Source organism: Hyposmocoma kahamanoa, unplaced genomic scaffold (assembly GCF_003589595.1).
Source record: "Hyposmocoma kahamanoa isolate Upper Pololo Valley unplaced genomic scaffold, ASM358959v1 92, whole genome shotgun sequence".
NCBI classification, from domain to species: Eukaryota; Metazoa; Arthropoda; class Insecta; order Lepidoptera; family Cosmopterigidae; genus Hyposmocoma; species Hyposmocoma kahamanoa.
This window is the reverse complement of record NW_020654748.1, coordinates 16739256-16757356: the sequence shown is the minus strand read 5'-3', so window position 1 is coordinate 16757356 and position 18101 is coordinate 16739256. Positions and strand designations below refer to the sequence as shown.

At 37.9% G+C, this 18101-nt stretch overlaps 2 protein-coding genes across 3 annotated transcripts; one reads left to right on the top strand and one right to left on the bottom strand.

The window, feature by feature from the left end:
• LOC113236413 lies at positions 1-7109 on the bottom strand. Of its 2 annotated transcripts, XM_026472452.1 has the most exons (6): positions 4875-7109; positions 4148-4690; positions 3633-3836; positions 3290-3439; positions 878-969; positions 1-287 (listed from the first exon to the last, which is right to left on the bottom strand). In XM_026472452.1, the coding sequence occupies exons 1-6, from the start codon at positions 6979-6981 to the stop codon at positions 120-122; spliced, it is 3264 nt and encodes a 1087-aa protein (XP_026328237.1). In that variant the 5' UTR covers positions 6982-7109; the 3' UTR covers positions 1-119. The 2 variants fall into 2 exon arrangements, with proteins under 2 accessions (XP_026328237.1, XP_026328235.1); XM_026472450.1 differs by lacking the exons at positions 1-287; positions 878-969; positions 3290-3439; positions 3633-3836 and having other exon boundaries at positions 4041-4693; positions 4875-7107.
• Positions 7110-9397: 2288 nt separating this feature from the next.
• LOC113236461 (GTP-binding protein Di-Ras2) lies at positions 9398-17776 on the top strand. The gene is made up of 4 exons (XM_026472539.1): positions 9398-9775; positions 11209-11304; positions 15977-16237; positions 16521-17776. The coding sequence occupies exons 1-4, from the start codon at positions 9638-9640 to the stop codon at positions 16653-16655; spliced, it is 630 nt and encodes a 209-aa protein (XP_026328324.1). The 5' UTR covers positions 9398-9637; the 3' UTR covers positions 16656-17776.
• The last annotated feature ends 325 nt before the right edge of the window (positions 17777-18101 follow it).

Sequence of the window (18101 nt, the reverse complement as noted above, 5' to 3'; positions counted from 1 at the left end):
TTATTTTCTACATTAATAATATTATCTGGCGACAAGGCTTATCTTGCAGAAATAAAAAACATAAATATTCACTTTAAACTTATTCATATAACCTTATAAATAACTAAATACTATATCAGTCAACTTTGTTCAAATTTGACATCGAGACAGCCATATCGTTCCAATAACTCCTGCTTTTTTCTTCTGAGCAAAGCTTCTTCGATATCCTTTTGCGATGGGACTGCCACGTGAGATGTCACGGTGCGGGGTTCACTACCTTCTTCTTCGTCGATTCTTTTGTCCTCCGGCTGTGGCACATAGAAGTTAATTTTTATTGATGTAAATTTTACACATGAACTTAATCGTCCTAAGCAGAACAATCCCGTAGAATGTGGGATGATACAATACTTTAGACCACAGGTTCCCAAACTTTTTGGCACACCGCCCATTTAGGCAATATAAAAAAATTTCAACGACCACAAACTATAATTGAAAAAGCACGTATGTTTTATATTAACTTATCACAAAAAATCACGAGGAAAAAACTATACAATATATAATATGTAGTGTAGTGATAATTAAGGTTTATTTTAAATGCAGTAGCACCCCCTGTACAGTATCAACGCCCCCCAATTGCTTCCGAGTTCAGCGCCCACTTGGGCGGTAGGGGCTACTTTAAAATACTATGCCTTAGACCAATCAAAATGTAGAAGTTTATGAGGCGAGAGAGGGGAGCGCTTTGTACATAATAATGATGAAATCGAGGGCTCTCCCATGCCTCAGACATCACGCTGAGCTTCCAGCGGTGTTGTTATTATGAACTAACCACCTTTAAATATATGTTCATTCTAACGCCTATTCAATTTCTTGTCTATTGACAAGTAAAAATAATGCTTACATCTTCTGGATAGATATTTTCCTCTTCAGGTAACTCTTGATCCTTGTTCTGCTCTTTATTTGTCTTCCATTTATCTACTGCTCGTGCGATTGCTATAATCATGAAAAATGTAATGATGAAACGAAGGTGGAAGTAATTGGTGTGAGATGTATACGTTTCAGTTTTATATTTTCAGAAATAAGTATATTATACTTCTAGGAATTTCTGTAAATATTGCAACTACGGATTATATTTGCATCAATATACAGAACTCCGGAAACTCCTGGGTAGTAAAAGTAGTTCGAAAATTTAATATGTAGACGATAAAAGAATAAAACGTTTGCATCAATATTAGACATAACTGGTTGAAGACTGTACCAAAAAACAAATATACGCGATTTAAATCCGGAAAAACAGTTTAATTTCCTAAGATTAAAACGTCTTTATTAATTGCAACTTTCCATTGAGGGCAATTTTCCATGGCGAAACTGACGTTATTATTTGAATAGCAACGTTAAAGATATTATTATTATCCGTCCTAGCTAGCAACATATTTGGTTTTTAATTTCCTTCAAACATACATACGTAATTGTGTTAAAGTTTTGTAATCCTTCATAATATTGTCACTAGACCATAGTACAATAACTTAATAAGACAAGTACAGTAACTCCATACAAACGTAGCAGCGCAGCTTATATGTGTGCACCACAGACCACATAAATACTAGTAATAGACTGGTTAGTGGGCGGGGTCCGCCTTACCTAGCTTATCACCAGACGGGCATATGAGTGTCAACAGCGCGTTAGTCGTCGTTCAAATATGATACATGATTATTTTGTGGAAAAAATAGAAATATTCTGCAATTATATCATGTCGCGTAAGAAGCCAAAGTTTAAAAAATACTCCGGGAGTGGTTTCATTTAATCGGTAAGTACTATAAAACTCTATATTTTCTAATATTTTCAACAATACAATACTATAATTTCGAAACAAAACAATTTTCTTGCAACTCGGTAATAACAATATACATTGGTTGCTAGCCATCGCCGCCGTCAAAAGAACAATTTTAATGACGCTCAATGCATTGCTTGCACTAGGTCGTATTACACTTGGTACTGGGTCCGCGTATTGTAATCAAAGTATCGATATGTAGAAACTCTGTATTTAGAAACCCGGGTTTAGTTCAACATTTTTTTTATCATGCTGTATCAATGTGTAAACATAAATTGTTTACAGGTATTTAAAAGCTCAAGCAACACTAGCAATAGTATTTTTTTAATTTTAAATTTAAGTAAAAAAGATATATTAATGGAAAAAAAGGAAATATAGATAGAAGAGGTACAGTGTCGATAATTTTACAATGCACGTAAGTTCGTATCAAATGAAGACTTTATGAGATTGGAGATTTTCTTTACCTTATCTACATGATTCTTATCTCCCTACTTGCTTATTATACGTCACCTTCGTCCGCTTGAGTTCTAAGTTTTATCACAGGCATGATTTACATTTGCAGTTTTTGTATTGATTTTTTAGTTTCCCCCCGGATCCTTTTCAAAGGAGAAAATGGGCTGAAGCAACAGGCAGTAAGAGCTGGGTACCTACTAAATGTAGCACCATTTGCTATAGGCATTTCATGACATCACATTAAATTATATACATATGAATAACAACCGAAAAATTCATTAAGAAATAAATCATTTGCTAAATCAGGTAATATATGACATGAAACTCAAGAGTCGCAAATTATAGACCATATCTAAATGTGAAAACATTTCTGAAGCATTGTCAGTTATTTTTCGTCAAGTTTTCATGAAACAAATGATACGCTTCCTCGCATTCGGAAATAAGTATCTTCATTTTCTTGACAAGCTCGTCGACGCTATCGGTGTAGTCATGTTCAGTCAGTTCAGAGAGGTAATTGTTGAATGTATCATATTTCAGGGAGAATAAAGATTTTTATGATGACTGTGTTTTAATATTTCAACCCTTCCAGTGATCGGATTGACCGGAAATCTAGTAGGTTAATGAAAGTACGATGACAGTATAATAAATCAATAATACTGTGATTGTAGCATGCAGGTACGTATACGCACACGCCTGCGTAGCTAATATCAATTAATATTTGCGTGTAGTAAAACCTTATGCGTATTTGGTAACAAATGTGTGCGTGTAAAAGTCAGCTACGCTAGTCTCGAAAGAAATTGTTTTAAATGCCGTTTTCACATACTCCGTGATTAACCCTAATTATAGCAAGTATAAAGCAATGATTAGTTCAATATTCCGTTAGTTATGAAACATAATGTCGATATCAATTAAATGTCAAATATAATAATACGCTCCGAGCGAAGTGTAGGCATTCACGCGTTGAACGGCGGGAGTTGCGCTACTTGCTCTTATTTACTATGCTAGTACTGTGAAATGAATATATCTCACCTTCCTTCTCAGCCTCTTTTTCTAGTGGAATGAGCAAGCCATCGTCATCGTCTCTGTACCCGTAGTAATCGGCGTCGACATCCCGCATGAGATCAGCGCGAGTGCGTCTAGGCGGCGGCGGCGGTTCCTGCTCGAATAGCTCGCGGACACCTGTAGTAGTAGTATTTGTAAGTTAGCTGTATGGTTCACTTTTCCTGCTATTGTAGCAGATTAGGTATGTATAGAATGACTTAAATAAAACCGAGATGAAGTATATATATCCCATTTGACATAAAATATATTGATATTATTGAAAACAATTGTGATTGAATAACAAATAAAACAGGTAAGCAGAATATTATACCTGGTAAATCCTTAGCAGCGCCAAAGTATTTATATCCACGATTCCCAGGTACCTCCTTTCCGTCCTGGTCAAGCATTTTCGGCCCGACTCGGGCATGGTCTGGACCCCCAAGGGACTTGATCTGTACCTCCCAATGACGTTTCTCTCGCATCAATTTGTTGATCTCATCGTTCAGGTCTCGAATGCGAAATTCGCCTAAACCAGCTGTAAATTTTAAGTTAATGTATTTTACAGCTGCGAACATAGTTGTTAATCTTGTGAAAGTGTGTTAAAATATGAAATAACCTTGACTCGTTGACCATCAGGTGGCATAATTTGTATGCAGATACCACGCTACTGTACTACTGTACAAATATACCTTGGTAAAGGGGAAATAAATCCATTGAATAATGTTAAAATATTTTATTGATTTCCTGTGAATACATTGTTTTGACTGTGTTATTTCTTGACTTTCTTCTTTTTACCCCCTTTGAGACTGGTTTTGCTCTTCTTTTTGCCTTTCGCTTTACCTTTACCCTTTTTACCTTTGCCTTTCCCCTTGCCCTTCTTCTTTTTGCCTTTCTTCGAAGACTTTATAGTGGAACTACTGTACTGCGCCCCAACATCCGCGCCCTTATCCGAAGTTATTTTCGGAGTCATAAGTTCTATTTCAAGATCTGTCTTTTTGTCCTTTGTTTCCAATTTTTTGCCTATTTTTAGAATAAAAACATCTTTGTTCGGATGGACCATTTTCTCCATATTCACTGCAGGTATGGGGCAGTTCGATGGAGTTACATTTACTATTTTGCGATCTTTGCTTTCGCAGGACTTGTCGCATCCCGTATACGTATATTTCAGATTTTGAGAATAAGTATTGTGCGTTTTGTCTTGGCGACAAAGATCTCGAGGTAGTTCGAATTGTATTTGTTCTCCTGTATTGTGCGGGTTATCCTCACAAATGCACATCTCCTGTACGCTATCATACTTTCCCATTCGTTCGACCCTCGTACTCTTCGGCACTCTGATCTTCAATTCATTTTTGTTCATTTTCGTGAAGATTTCGTCGTATTTCGGTACACCTCCTAGAAAATCAAAATTGATAAACTTGCCTATTCGTACAAGACAAGAGATATCAAATAAAAATTGGAATATTGTCCTCGACAATTATGGTTACTTATTAGCATATGATTGATAATGTTAAACCCACGGGCAAACCCATGTTACAGCAGTTAGAAATAAAAGGTAGGTATTTGTAAATCGAACCTTGATGACCATGTTGGGAGGAGTAGCCCCGTACTCTACTGTGCGACGGCGGGTCATATCGCTTGGCCAAAACCTTATTCGAAGGGCATGCCGATGGACACTCGTAAGGGTCATAAGGCAAACTATTACATGCTAACTCTTTCTTCGATAATACATCTTCATCTAGTAATATTTTGCCCGAATCGTCCATTTCCACCTTTTGGCACGAGTACATCATCATTCCGTTATCTTCTTTTGTAAACATGTTAGTTCCTCTCGGTTTTGGCGTCGCCGAAAAGGCCGTAGTTATCTCTTTGCCCAAAAACGACATACGAACTGAGACTTCAATTACTCCTATAGATTCAGGGCTGTTATCCCCACAAGATAGATAAAACATACTCTTGGAGAGTGGTGTCGACGTAGTACAAATTATATTATCATTTGGCTTTTCTTCGGTCCACTTTTTACACAATTCCTCTCTCAGAGTGATAAATTCTTGCGTATAATCCATTCGTGTCTCTGCTATCTTAGTAACGCAGTTCGTGCAAGGAGGCTCCTTCGTCAATTGCAAGTGAATTTCAAATCGATCAATACCGCATATTTTATCGTAAGTCATTGCGAATAAGGTAGATTTCCCGACATTCAATTTGCTGAAGCTATCGATTTTCCCGTAAGAAGAATCATACAACACAATAGGAGGTTTACCTAAAAAGGTTGCCGAAATCACCAGATTGTGGCTATCGAGATTAAAACAATCACATTTCATATGGATTTTGTTCACAATCATTTCAACCAAAAATAGATGATAAGGAAAGTTGACATCTTCACCCTTAGAAGTAATTAGTTCTATTTTGGTGCGCTCAATGTCCTCAGATAAACCTCTGATCGACGCTCTGAGAGCATTTGCCTCGTTTGTGAGGACCTGACTCATATGAGCTATTTTGTCAATGTTGCTTCCTACACCAGGCGTTTGTGGGTCATCCATGGAATTTGTAAGTTTTTTAACAGTTTCAGTTAGTTCTTCAACATGATTACTAAGCTCTTGACCTTGAGGGACGAGCTTCGAAACAGCATCGGACAGGTTCTCTGCAACACTAGAAGCTTTCGAGACTTTTCTAGGAGACGGGGTTTTTACTGCTGGAGAAGTTCGCTCGGGTATCGGAAAAGTATCTGTCACTGCGGCAGGTACTAGGAAAGTATCTGCCGCAGCTGTAGATAACTTTCTACTTTCTGCCACAGAGCCCTCCATCGACCCTTTTCTGGGAGTTGGGGGTTTTAGTATTGAAGAAGTTCGCTCGGGTATCGGAAAAGTATCTGTCACTGCGGCGGGTACTATGAAAGTATCTGCCGCAGCTGCAGATAACTTTCTAGTTTCTGCCACAGGGTCCTCCAATGAACCTTTTCTGGAAGTTGGGGTTTTTAGTGCTGAAGAAGTTCGCTCGGGTATCGGAAAAGTATCTGTCTCTGTGGCGGGTACTACGAAAGTATCTGCCGCAGCTGTAGATAACTTTCTAGTTTCTGCAACAGAGCCCTCAGTCGACCCTTTTCTGGGAGTTGGCGTTTTTGCTGCTAGAGAAGTTTGCTCGGGCACCGGAAAAGTATCTGTCACTGCGGCGGGTACTAGGAAAGTATCTGCGGCAGGTGTAGATAACTTTCTACCTTCTGTTACAGAGTGGTCCATGGAAGCTTTTCTCGGAGTTGGTGATTTTACCGCTGAAGTTTGCTCGGGTACCGGAAAAGTATCTGTCACTGCGGCGGGTACTTGGAAAGTATCTGCGGCAGGTGCAGATAACTTTCTGGGTTCTGGCACAGGGCGCTCCATGGAACCTTTTCTGGGAGTTGGGGGTTTTACTGCTGAAGGAGTTTGTTCGGGTTTTGGAAAAGTATCTGTCACTTTCCTAGTATCTGCCGCAGCTATAGATAACTTTCGAGTTTCTGCCACAGGGCCCTCTATCGAACCTTTTCTCGGAGTTGGAGTTTTTATTACTGAAGAAGTTTGTTCAGGTATCGGAAAAATATCTGTTACATTCCTTGTGTCTACTGCAGGGCCATTCTCAGATGGCTCATGTAACATAGGAACTTGATTAATGTGGGTTGAGGCTGCATTATTCTCTGTATCTTCTTCCATTTTTGTGGTATTCTGCTGTAAAAATTTTAAGTAACACTAGAATTTCTCATTCTTCATAAATACATTTTAGAAAATATAATTACACAAATAATCATGGCCCAATAGATTCATATAAAGATGACTTGAATTTAGTACAGTGATTTATCATTTTTATAAATAATCATTTGCAAGCAATTTAAAAAAGGTTGCATTGTTTTTAGTTTGCCTAGTAGTGCCATATTCACAGGTTAATAAGTTGTTTTGTATTTATGTGTGCATCACAGAATACATATGTGTATATTGTAGTTACTGTGAAACAGAGCCCGCTCGTTATAGAAAAGGATTTTTTGGAATATTCAGTGTCATTTTTGGCTGTAAAAATCTTCAGCCAGTAAATTTACAATGTATAATTATAGTATATAATATAATTTTTTGGGTATGCAAAGGATAAGCAAATAATAATATTAACTGCCTTCATGGGCGAAACATTACCATGCTGGACTGCCACACAGAGGTCCCGGTTTCGATTCCTGGGCTGGGAGAAATATTTGTATGGTGTACATTTATTTCTCTCATGAGTTTGGATGCAACTTGTGGTTGTCTATGTGTGTGCCCATGGCACCCATGATACAGGGTTTCCCTAGTGCAGGGCTATGAAAGTGTGCGCATTATTACCTTAATAGCGACCACTGGGCTTGGGCCAGTATCAGTTATGAAGAATGCAGCAAGGAATATTATTATTATTTACATATAGGTATCATAGCTGTCATTTACTTCTCTCAGTTCTGAAGCAAACAAAAGACAGGTTTGATGAAATATAATATGCCTGAATATAATATGACTTATTTATCAAATTTCTGAAAAGCATGAATAGTTGATACAAGGTTTTTAATTGTCTGTTGACTATATCATATACCATTGTCCTGACATTAGTCCAAAATTTAATATAGAATCAAGGTTACTTCATTCTTGTATTAAATTAATCTTTTACTTTCTATCTTTATTATCTCTAACATTTCATTTCAAAGACTTACATGAAATAAAAAAATTGATTGATAGTTTTCCATGTTGTCCTTAATGCCTTTATGCGCTCGACCATATTCTATTGCACTGGGAACTACTAGCAAAGTGACATACCATTCTGTATCTGAGCAACCTTCTTGGCGATTTCGCGGACAATTTGCAAACGCCATTTTTCAGCTTGCTGTAAGTCATTACATTCTGATGCTAAGTACGGCCTGCGCTCACGCTGTCCGCCTGCTTCTTGCACTTGCGCTGCGCGCCACCGTGCTAGTGTTGTCCTATACACACGACAGTATAGTAAAAACGTATGACGGAAATTAGATTTGCTATTACAACAAGTTATAGCTTATATGATAATATAAAATTATTTTTATATTCTCGCTTTAAAAAATTTTTCCAATGGGGGTTTTGTCAAATTATTGAAAAAATACTTACATAGCCTTCTCTGCATTCCTGGCCTGTGTAAAAGAAATATTTTTAGTTAAAAACACGAATGTTTAATGAGAACATTTTGCAAAAAAAAACGTATAATAACTTTATTGTTCGATTTAGTTCTACACTTTGTTAGAAGATAAAAATAGTAAAGCGACGTTTAATACAAAATTAATCGCAAACAACCTTTGCAGAAACCTGATTTGATTTCAAGTGAGATTACTCCCTTGGCTAAATAATGTTTCTTTGAGAACATTACAGCCACATTGCTCATGAAATGTACAGGTTTAGTGTAGAACTTACCATTTTGCGTTGTTATTAAAACAAAACTAAGATTATTAGTGGTTTGTGACTACGTTAAGGTCAGTTAAGGTAGATTAACAAACAAATAATAACATAACCCTAAATTAGCAACCACGGTTTTTTTCGTTTTTAAGGCTTCAGAATAAATAAATTTAGCCAAAACTGCTGTACGGAATGTTGCAAACGTGAAAGTATTCAAAAACTGAGGTTTAGGCTTAGTAGATTAAGGAAATCAATTTTTTCCGTCCTCTAAGGGTTTACGCAGTGTTAGATCATGGAAAAATTTCTATTTTGAAATAAATAAAATGATTGGACCTTTGGACCAATCTTTTTATTTTGTGAACTGTACAAAGGACCACATTAAAACAAAACTTTTGCGTTGGCTCCACCGTTTTCGTTCAGTAACTTCAACTTTTGACAGGTGTCAACGTCGATGTGGCAAATTGGAGGCAGAATATTGGAAAAATAGCTGGGAAAATATTAGCTTTTCTGAAAAATATGATTTTTTTTAAATGAACATTTTTCCATGACCATACACGAACCTAACCCAACAATAATCTGACTACAAATAAATATTGATATTTAAAAAATAATAATAATATTTTCAGGACGTAAATAAGTTTGACATTTCGGTGACATTTAGCATTTACCGCAGCGACGCGAGTACGCGAGTCGCGGACGTCGCATAAACTTCGGAGTTCGTAATTGTATTTGGGCGTTGTAAACGAAAGTTACAAAATAATGTATTATTATTTCGACATAACTGTGAGCTAATTTTATTATTAATCGTTACAATAATCAATATTTAAGTACTGTATTTCTCGTTGTTAATAAAATGCTATAGATTAAATTTCTTGAGCTGCAGCCCATTACACCGAAATTGATTTGTTGTTTTCGGAAAGATTTGCAAGAATAAGTAATGCCGGAGCAAAGTAATGATTATCGCGTTGTTGTTTTTGGCGCGGGTGGTGTGGGGAAAAGTTCCCTTGTTCTACGTTTTGTAAAAGGGACATTCAGGGAATCTTACATACCGACGATCGAAGATACGTACAGACAAGTAAGTTTTAAGTGTGCGAAGTTTTTAATCGTATTGTTTTGTTGATGTTCTTATTTAGTATATGTAATTTAGCTATGGTATTGAAAGTACCGGGATATTGAACAATGGTTCATATAGTTACTAGGTAGATACTTTCGGATGATTTGCACATACTGTGTGGGAGTAAGATAAAAGCCTGGATAAAAGTACATAATAAGAGGTAGTAAAACAGCGTGTTTTTGTGTAATTTTCATTGTGCATTGTTTTCTAGAATCATACATAATGGGATAAGTGCATTTTTTTTTGTATTGAGTTTATAATACATAATAATGTAGGTATTTGTTTACCAACTTTTCATATCATTTATTGACAATTTTCTTAAATACACGATTTTGGAATGTAGGTTTAAAAGTAGGTAGGTAAAACCAGATTTGAAAGTAGGAAATTCCCTACACCAGAGCAACAAAATTAACTCTAGGATATTACTCAGACAACCCAGACCAGGACAATTTAAAAAGTTTTTATCTGAAATTGATTCTATTGGGAAACAAACCTGGGATCTACTCATTTAGCAGCCACAGTGTTATGCTCTGTGCCACTGAGGATGTCAAATTGCTTTTAACAAATAAGTTCTATTTGATGATGATGATCATTATGATATTATGATCATGTACTTTGATGAGTTGATGATTTAGTAAAAAAATATGTGGCATGCTTACTGTTTATCATCTTGTGTATATAATTGCAGCACAATAATAACATAGGTTGTTATGGTATCATTATACTTTTGGCATAACCTTGATAGCTATGTAGCATTGCCAAAGACCCTGACACAACTTGGCACCTCGCCAATTGGGCTTATGTCCTTTGTTGTGCACAGATTCTAAGGAAATTGCTTATTGCTTTGTGCCATCTGCCAATATTGGCAAGGTTACAGTTAAACCTTAACTTGCCAAGGTTAGTGTTGTACTGTGCTGGATCTAAATATTGACAACAATGAATATATTAATCAACATTTCAGCTGAAAGACTTCCATTGCAGAACAACCAACGGACCTTACGAAATTTGCATTAAGTAAATTTAATTAAACAAAAATGTTTTTTTTTTTCATGATACCAAGTAACAGGACAAACAAGTTGTGGGCCTGGTGCTAAGCGACACGCCTGTTCATATCAGTTGCAGTGCCACTCAGAGCTGCACTTCAAGCAAAGATCTGGGGGCACTGCCATTGAGCCCGTCATCTTGAGACATAAGTTGACAAGTCCCATGTGCCTGTTGTTTCACCAGCACCATTGGACGAACTCTTTCACAAGGAGCTCTACTGCTAGTATATCAATTTACTAATAATAATAATAATAATAATAAATAGGATTTCAAATAGGACTAGATAAAATAGTATTTCTTCACTGTGTAATAAATAATCAATTATTTACAATCTGTCTTGTGTTGTGCAGGTAATAAGCAGCAACAAAACAATATGCACCCTCCAAATCACTGACACCACAGGCTCCCACCAGTTCCCGGCCATGCAAAGATTATCAATAAGTAAGGTAAGTCAGCCCCTTTCTTTTTTTTGTCTAAAATGTGTTTGTTTCTACTATCAATAAAAAACTGTCAATAGAAGAAACTAACCGTGAAAACACAAAATAATTTTCTTCTTCTTATCATATCCATGGCAAATACTGTAATGCTTACCATCGTGGTGAAAGGATATGCCAATTGGTGTAAGGTACTCGCCGATTGTTATGGTATGTATGGTGCAAATTATATGTCAGTGAGACATGAGTTGTCTCACGCAGCTGTACGCCCGTATATTCCATTACAGGCGTCGTAAACATTTTGCTCTTTAAAAAGTGCCTAAAGGTATAAAAATAAAATGAAATAAAAAAAAAATTATAAAATAAACAGATATGCTATGTTTATTGACGACCTAACTACACGTGTCGGATCTACAAAAAGTACGACATCCATCGTCTGTTTCTTACAGATTTACTCGATTTTGTCTAATCGTGATCATACATGTTGATCAGCAAAAAATACTATGTCGATTGTCAAAGAATCGAGCAAATCTGTAAAACCTTAATTCATCATCATCTGTGGGAAGATAAACATTATAGTTTGTTTGTATTTAGAATCCCTTAAACTGACCAATCACATGAAGTTTATCACAACCATCTGGACAGAAAACGTACATGTAGAGCTCACACACAAGCTACACGGAATACTCTAAACATCAAGTTCAGACTACGCTGTGGTTGATGAGTACGCGCTACTGGCAAACACATATATACATTCACATATTTTACGCCTTTTTCCCATGGGAAGAAGAGACCATAGAGACCTAAGCCTTCCACTTGCTACGATCCTGACACTCATCTTTCGCCTCATAGTCACTCGTAAGAATACCTACTCTTGATTTGACTTTTCTTTCATAATCATTATGCATTATGTACAATAATCTATATCGACAACATTTATACTTAATTTTAAATTAATGAGATGTTTGACTCTCTTATCTGAGAATCTAGCCCGCAACTCCTAGTTTCCTAAACACGACGTCTCACTGGTTTGTCCGACACGAGACAAACTGGTCATTGTCGGGTTCCCGGGGTTTGGAGACGAATACGTTAGCGTTACATTTTTTTGTAGTGAATCATTTGCAATCAGTGCCACTGTAGCAAATGTACTAGTAATCGGTTATGTTAACGCAGACGAACTCTCCACTGTGAGGTTCTTCCCCTATATGTGCACACTACATTACTCTAATGGGAATATGTCTTTTCGTTTGACCCTTTTGTTGTAACTGCTGATTGTGAACTGTTTTGCCATTTCATTACGATGGTTCTCATGGCTATTATGCTTACTGCTGGCTTTTTATTACCGATCTTAAGGTGGTACTAATGACTGCCTCTTTTACCGTATTAATTTCCAGGTGTTTGTGGATTTCCGAGTTTGTGACACACCAGGGTACACTAGCCAATGGCTAGTAGCCATATTACGCAAGATAATGTTTTGCATTCTTTGTAACATGAAATATATTGGAGTCATAGGCGCTCCCCCATAGTTGGATTCCATAGAGCCATACTGGCTTCAGTGTTGTTTTGTAGATGAGTAGTTTATTGTTTATTGACAGCTTGCTGTTTCGTCCGACCAGCCAGTATAATTTTTTTTTATCGCAGGATGAGCCGTTGATGAGTCGTTTTGCCTTTATGTGCTGTTTACATGTTAGTCGCCGATCAAGATGTAAGCCTAAATATTTCACACAGTCACTTTGTGGGAGTACTGCATTCTCAAGTTGAACGGTCGGACAGTTTCCTTTCCTCAATGTAAAGGTCACATGAACTGAGTTTGTGGCAATAGCTTTGATTCGCCACGTTTGAAGACGTTTTGTTATTTCATTGAGTCCATGTTGTAAGACTAGTGACGCTTTAGCAGTATCTTTACCGCTGGCCAGAATCGCTGTGTCGTCAGCGTAAGTGGCAGTAGTTACCCCTGGTACTATAGGCAGATCAGCAGTGTATAGTGTGTATAGTACTGGGCCTAAAACAGATCCCTGCGGCACGCCTGCCTTTATGTCATACAAGTTTGATGTTGCATCTGCTTTCTTCACTTGGAATAATCTTGTCGTCAGATAAGACTTCAACAATGGGATATAGCTGTGGGAAAGAGTTATCTTGATAAACCCTCGTGCTAAACACGGTCGAATGCCTCTTATACGTCCCGGAATGCAGAAGAGCAATACTCTTTGTCTTTGTTTCCAACTTCTACCCACTTTATGTAGCATGATAATTTGGGAGATCTTCCACAAGCTCGAGCTTCGAGCTTGAAATAGCAAAGACCTGAGGGTTCTGTCACTGCACCAGTCACTCTGAGACATAAGTTAACAAGTCCCACGTGCTTACAATTTTACTAGCATTCTAAGGGCGCGTTCCCACTATGTCGTGACGACAGGTTGTCGTGCAGTTTACAGTGTCGTGGCTTGTATATTTAAATGAAGTTGTTCACATATAGCACGACACGATTAACTGTCATTCACGATTTTTTATCGTTACAACGACAAACTGTCGTCACAGGGGGAACATCTAGAACGACAGTCGTCATACGATAAAAAACGTCACGATAAAAACGTGACGACAGATTGTCGCAGCTCCTATTGTCGTCACGTTTTATTTATCGCTGTCCGCACGTATTCTGCTCCCTGCCCTCCCCTCTCGTACCCCGCACCCTCTGCTCGCTTTGCAATAGCGTTGAGTCGTAGCCAGAGATGGGCAAGAAGGCTGTCGTGAAACGATAAATTGTCGTCACGATCTAGTGGGAACAGCTAGTCACGACAGTCGTTCAACGATAAAAAATCGTCCACGACAGATAGTCGTGATATGGGAACAGGCTAGACACGACAGTCGTCCAACGATAATAAAACGTGACGACATAGTGGGAACGCGTCCTTACCCTTCAAAACCGGAGTGTAGTAATTATCGGAATGCATTACGGTTTAGCGGCAGAAAGAGGTGTGGTGGCAGTACTTCCCTGGACGAACTCCTTCACATGGACCTCAATTGCTTGCAATTAGAGTAACTAACAACATAGGCGCCAGCAACAATGGAAGCTTATCTCGTTTCGGTAGTAAATAATAATCAATAGAAATCGTTTATTTCAGACAAATGAAGTACATAATAATATACAGAATTTTATCAAGATATTTTCGAATCGTGAGTGCAGTTACCCTCATCAACATCTCAAATGCGTTGTTGTACTGCACCCTTAAATTGTTTAGGATGATCTTAGTATACTACACCCACAGGCTACACTGGTAGAAGGTTTTTCGCTCGGTAATAAATACGTCAGGAGACTATGAGCTTATTTTACAGTAAGAGACTATATTTTCTAAAAGGCAAATGTTTAAGTATGTTGCAAGGAATTTCTCCGCGTCTCAAAGGTTTCAATGCCTACGCAACCACGATACCATTTCGCCTTAAGTGACCGATATTGAATGTTTTTAAAAGAGGAATATTTATAATATTGTGCCATAAATATCACCCTGAGCAGAAGAGTACCTACAATTTTTAATATTCAAAAATTACTGTTTTGTTATGAGTCGGCTTTTTGTTAAGATAGCAATATAGCTTGCTAACATTTCAGTATGAGTATACATACCTAAATAAGAGTTACAATAGGCAATTACGTGCGGGCCATGGCAATTGTCAAATGTAATGTACATTCCTAGAGATCTCAGAATGTGCCAATAGAATGAAGAAAGGAATGTAATTTCAGTACACATTTATTATGAGTCATATTTTTTTTTTACTGCTTCACAGTAGATTTCAAACGCGTTATACTCTTTAACTGTCTGCTGTGAAGGAGTTGCAATTTTCTCTGTCATGGAAATTAATAACAGCCGCACGTTACTCTCTCTCAAGCAGAGGCCGTGGATTCGAATCCGGTCTCGCATTTCTGAGTTTTTCCGGAATTTATGTGCGAAATTTACCATGAGTAGTAATTTCACATAAAAATAATTGAGTATCAATTCAATCAAAATTTAAATACAATGAATAGCGACATCTCTAGCCGGGGCTGGTAGCTGTAAAGGTACCTTTACCAGTTAGACAACTGGGTGACGAAATATCATAGATTTCTCATAGATGGCTAAAAAGTCGTTGAAAAACCAAATACAAAGATACGCAAGCAAATTGAAAAATTCGTGAGGTGGCTTAGCTGGTATAGCATCTGGCACGGTATGCTAGAAGACGTCGGTTCGAATCCGGCCGAATCGAAAGAATTTTTTCTGAGTGTTCGATCTTTGTATTAACAATTATTTACCATGAGCTTTTCGGTGATGGAAAACATCGTGATGAAACCTGCAATTCGAAGAAAGTTCACAACCCTCGGAAAACGTATGAAGTTCCCGATTCGCATTGGGTCAGCTTGGCAGTCTGGCCTAAAACCTTCCCAAGGGGGGAGACTTGTACCCGGCGGTAGGACGTATAAATGGGTTGACGATGGTAATGATGGTACGTTACTTAGCAGCAAGAATACTGATATAATATTAGACGGATGGTTAGTCCTATCACGTACCCCTTTTTCCGCGTTCAGATACTGGGTCATTGGACCTGTTCGTCAGTTTATAATAATTTGAATAGTCTTACACATACAACTACAGATAGAAAATGTATTGCGATCGCCACACGATATATGCTTTAACGGCGTCTTATTTACAACTTTCAGGGACACGCATTCATACTGGTGTATTCAGTGAGCAGTCGACAGTCTCTCGAAGAGTTGAAACCGATATGGCAGACGATAAAGGAGATCAAAGGCACAGAGCTGCCGAATATTCCCGTGATGCTAGCGGGGAACAAGTGTGATGAGAGCCCGGAAATCAGAGAAGTGTCCGCCGCCGAGGGCCAGGCTCAAGCGCAGGCTTGGGGTGTATCCTTTATGGAGACCTCAGCTAAGACCAATCATAATGTTACACAGCTTTTCCAGGTTAGAACTCTTTTAAATTATTTTTGTGTATTAATGATTTCGAAACAGTGTTTTGTTAATTTAGAATTCTATAAAGTTGAACTATTCTTACAAATGAAATTAAATGCATACAAATATATACAAACGAAAAATTATTCCTTCTCTTTTTTAAATTTCGTTCATGGAAAATAAACCAGGCAATTTTGCAAAATTCCTGTGTAAGTTTTCGAGTACTACAACCTTATTTTAGGATATTTAAAAAAATCTCGTCTTGTATGCATGTGTACATTGCGTTAATTTTCAGGAGCTGTTAAACATGGAGAAAAACAGAAACGTTTCTCTTCAAGTAGACGGAAAAGGTAAAAAGAAAAAAGACAAAGTAGTGAAGGACGGCGGAGAAGCGTCGGCGAGCGGCAGAGAGAAGTGTGAAGTCATGTAACATGGTCTGTTACGACTGCGGAACCCACCGATAATAATAACCAGTCAGTTTGATTCTAGTCATTCAATACATCTGTCGTATAAGTTCTAAAAGCACCGATCTAGGGTAGGTATTATCTATAGTAGTAAATAATTATGCCTTTAAATATTAATTTCCATTGTGATGGAGCTTGACAGTCATTGAAATGCGTATTTTGCTAATTAAAATATTAAGTTATTTACACTAGTTAACATATTTTATAATGACTGACATGAGAAATAATTCCGTATAATTGTTAGTGTGAAAATACAACGAAATCGAGTCTTTTTAGGACTCACTGTTACGCAATTGAATGCATTATACAAACAATCGGGATAATCGATAAGTTGATTAAGGGACCTGCCGGTATATCTTGTGCTTTCTCAGTTATAAACGAAGTGTATTTTGCCGTGATTCAAGAATGTTAGTCATACATAGCATATTATAATAAGACAAACAGGGCAACTCCCTCCTGCTCGGCGCATCAATGGCTACATTTCCCTCGCAGCGTAGGGTTGTCACATTATTATTTTAATTGTACCTACTTAGCGTAGGGTTTTAATCATAATTTTAAAAATTATGACGTTCATCACAGTGTTCTCGTGCTTTATTGAAATAGCCTTTGTTATTAATAATTATAATGAATTATACAATTCACAACATCACATCACATTGAACAATTCTGGACTTGAGTAACTTTTGTTTAAACCACCATACGTATGACAGTCCTATATATTTTTTACATAATTGTGTTTATAGTGACTCTCCTTACGAACCTATTGGGTATATGGGAAAGGTACTATAAGCTGTGCAAGCACAGGGGCGCTATAAGTTCAGGTCATGACCCCAGATCAGCCCGTGGACAGGGTTGTCACTCCGGTTCTCAAAAGCTAGTTCATAGCACCTTCTATTATCCCTCTAGGTACCGGAGCTGTTGGCACACTCATTTCCAGATGCCCCCCATGCGCCTATCCAGTTGCTATTATTCAGACACGGTTGGACCGACCGGGGGATATTTAGCTTATCCTCTAATAGTTATCCTGACTAGCAACGGAGATACCAGTCGCAGTGTCCTGTGACAATGTCCGGACATAGTTTCCAATTCAAAGGGCAACTCGCGCGCGTCGCGGTCCTTTCGCATTAGGCCCTCGTCCAAGCCACACATTACCGAGGCAGACGAACATGTCCATCTGTACAACTATCACAAGCCCCGGCGAGTCCTTGCCCAGAGTCCGGATCCATCAGAGACGCCCGTGAAGGCGTATCATTAGTGGAGGGCTTAGCCCGGACGCCCGCCGTACCCTGATCATACCGGGGAGCCCATAGTTCCCCCGGGAATCCCTATCCTTCCGGTCTACTGATGGTAGATAGGGACTAAACATAACAATAAGCACGTCTACTATTTGATGTCTTTTTTAAACACCGAGT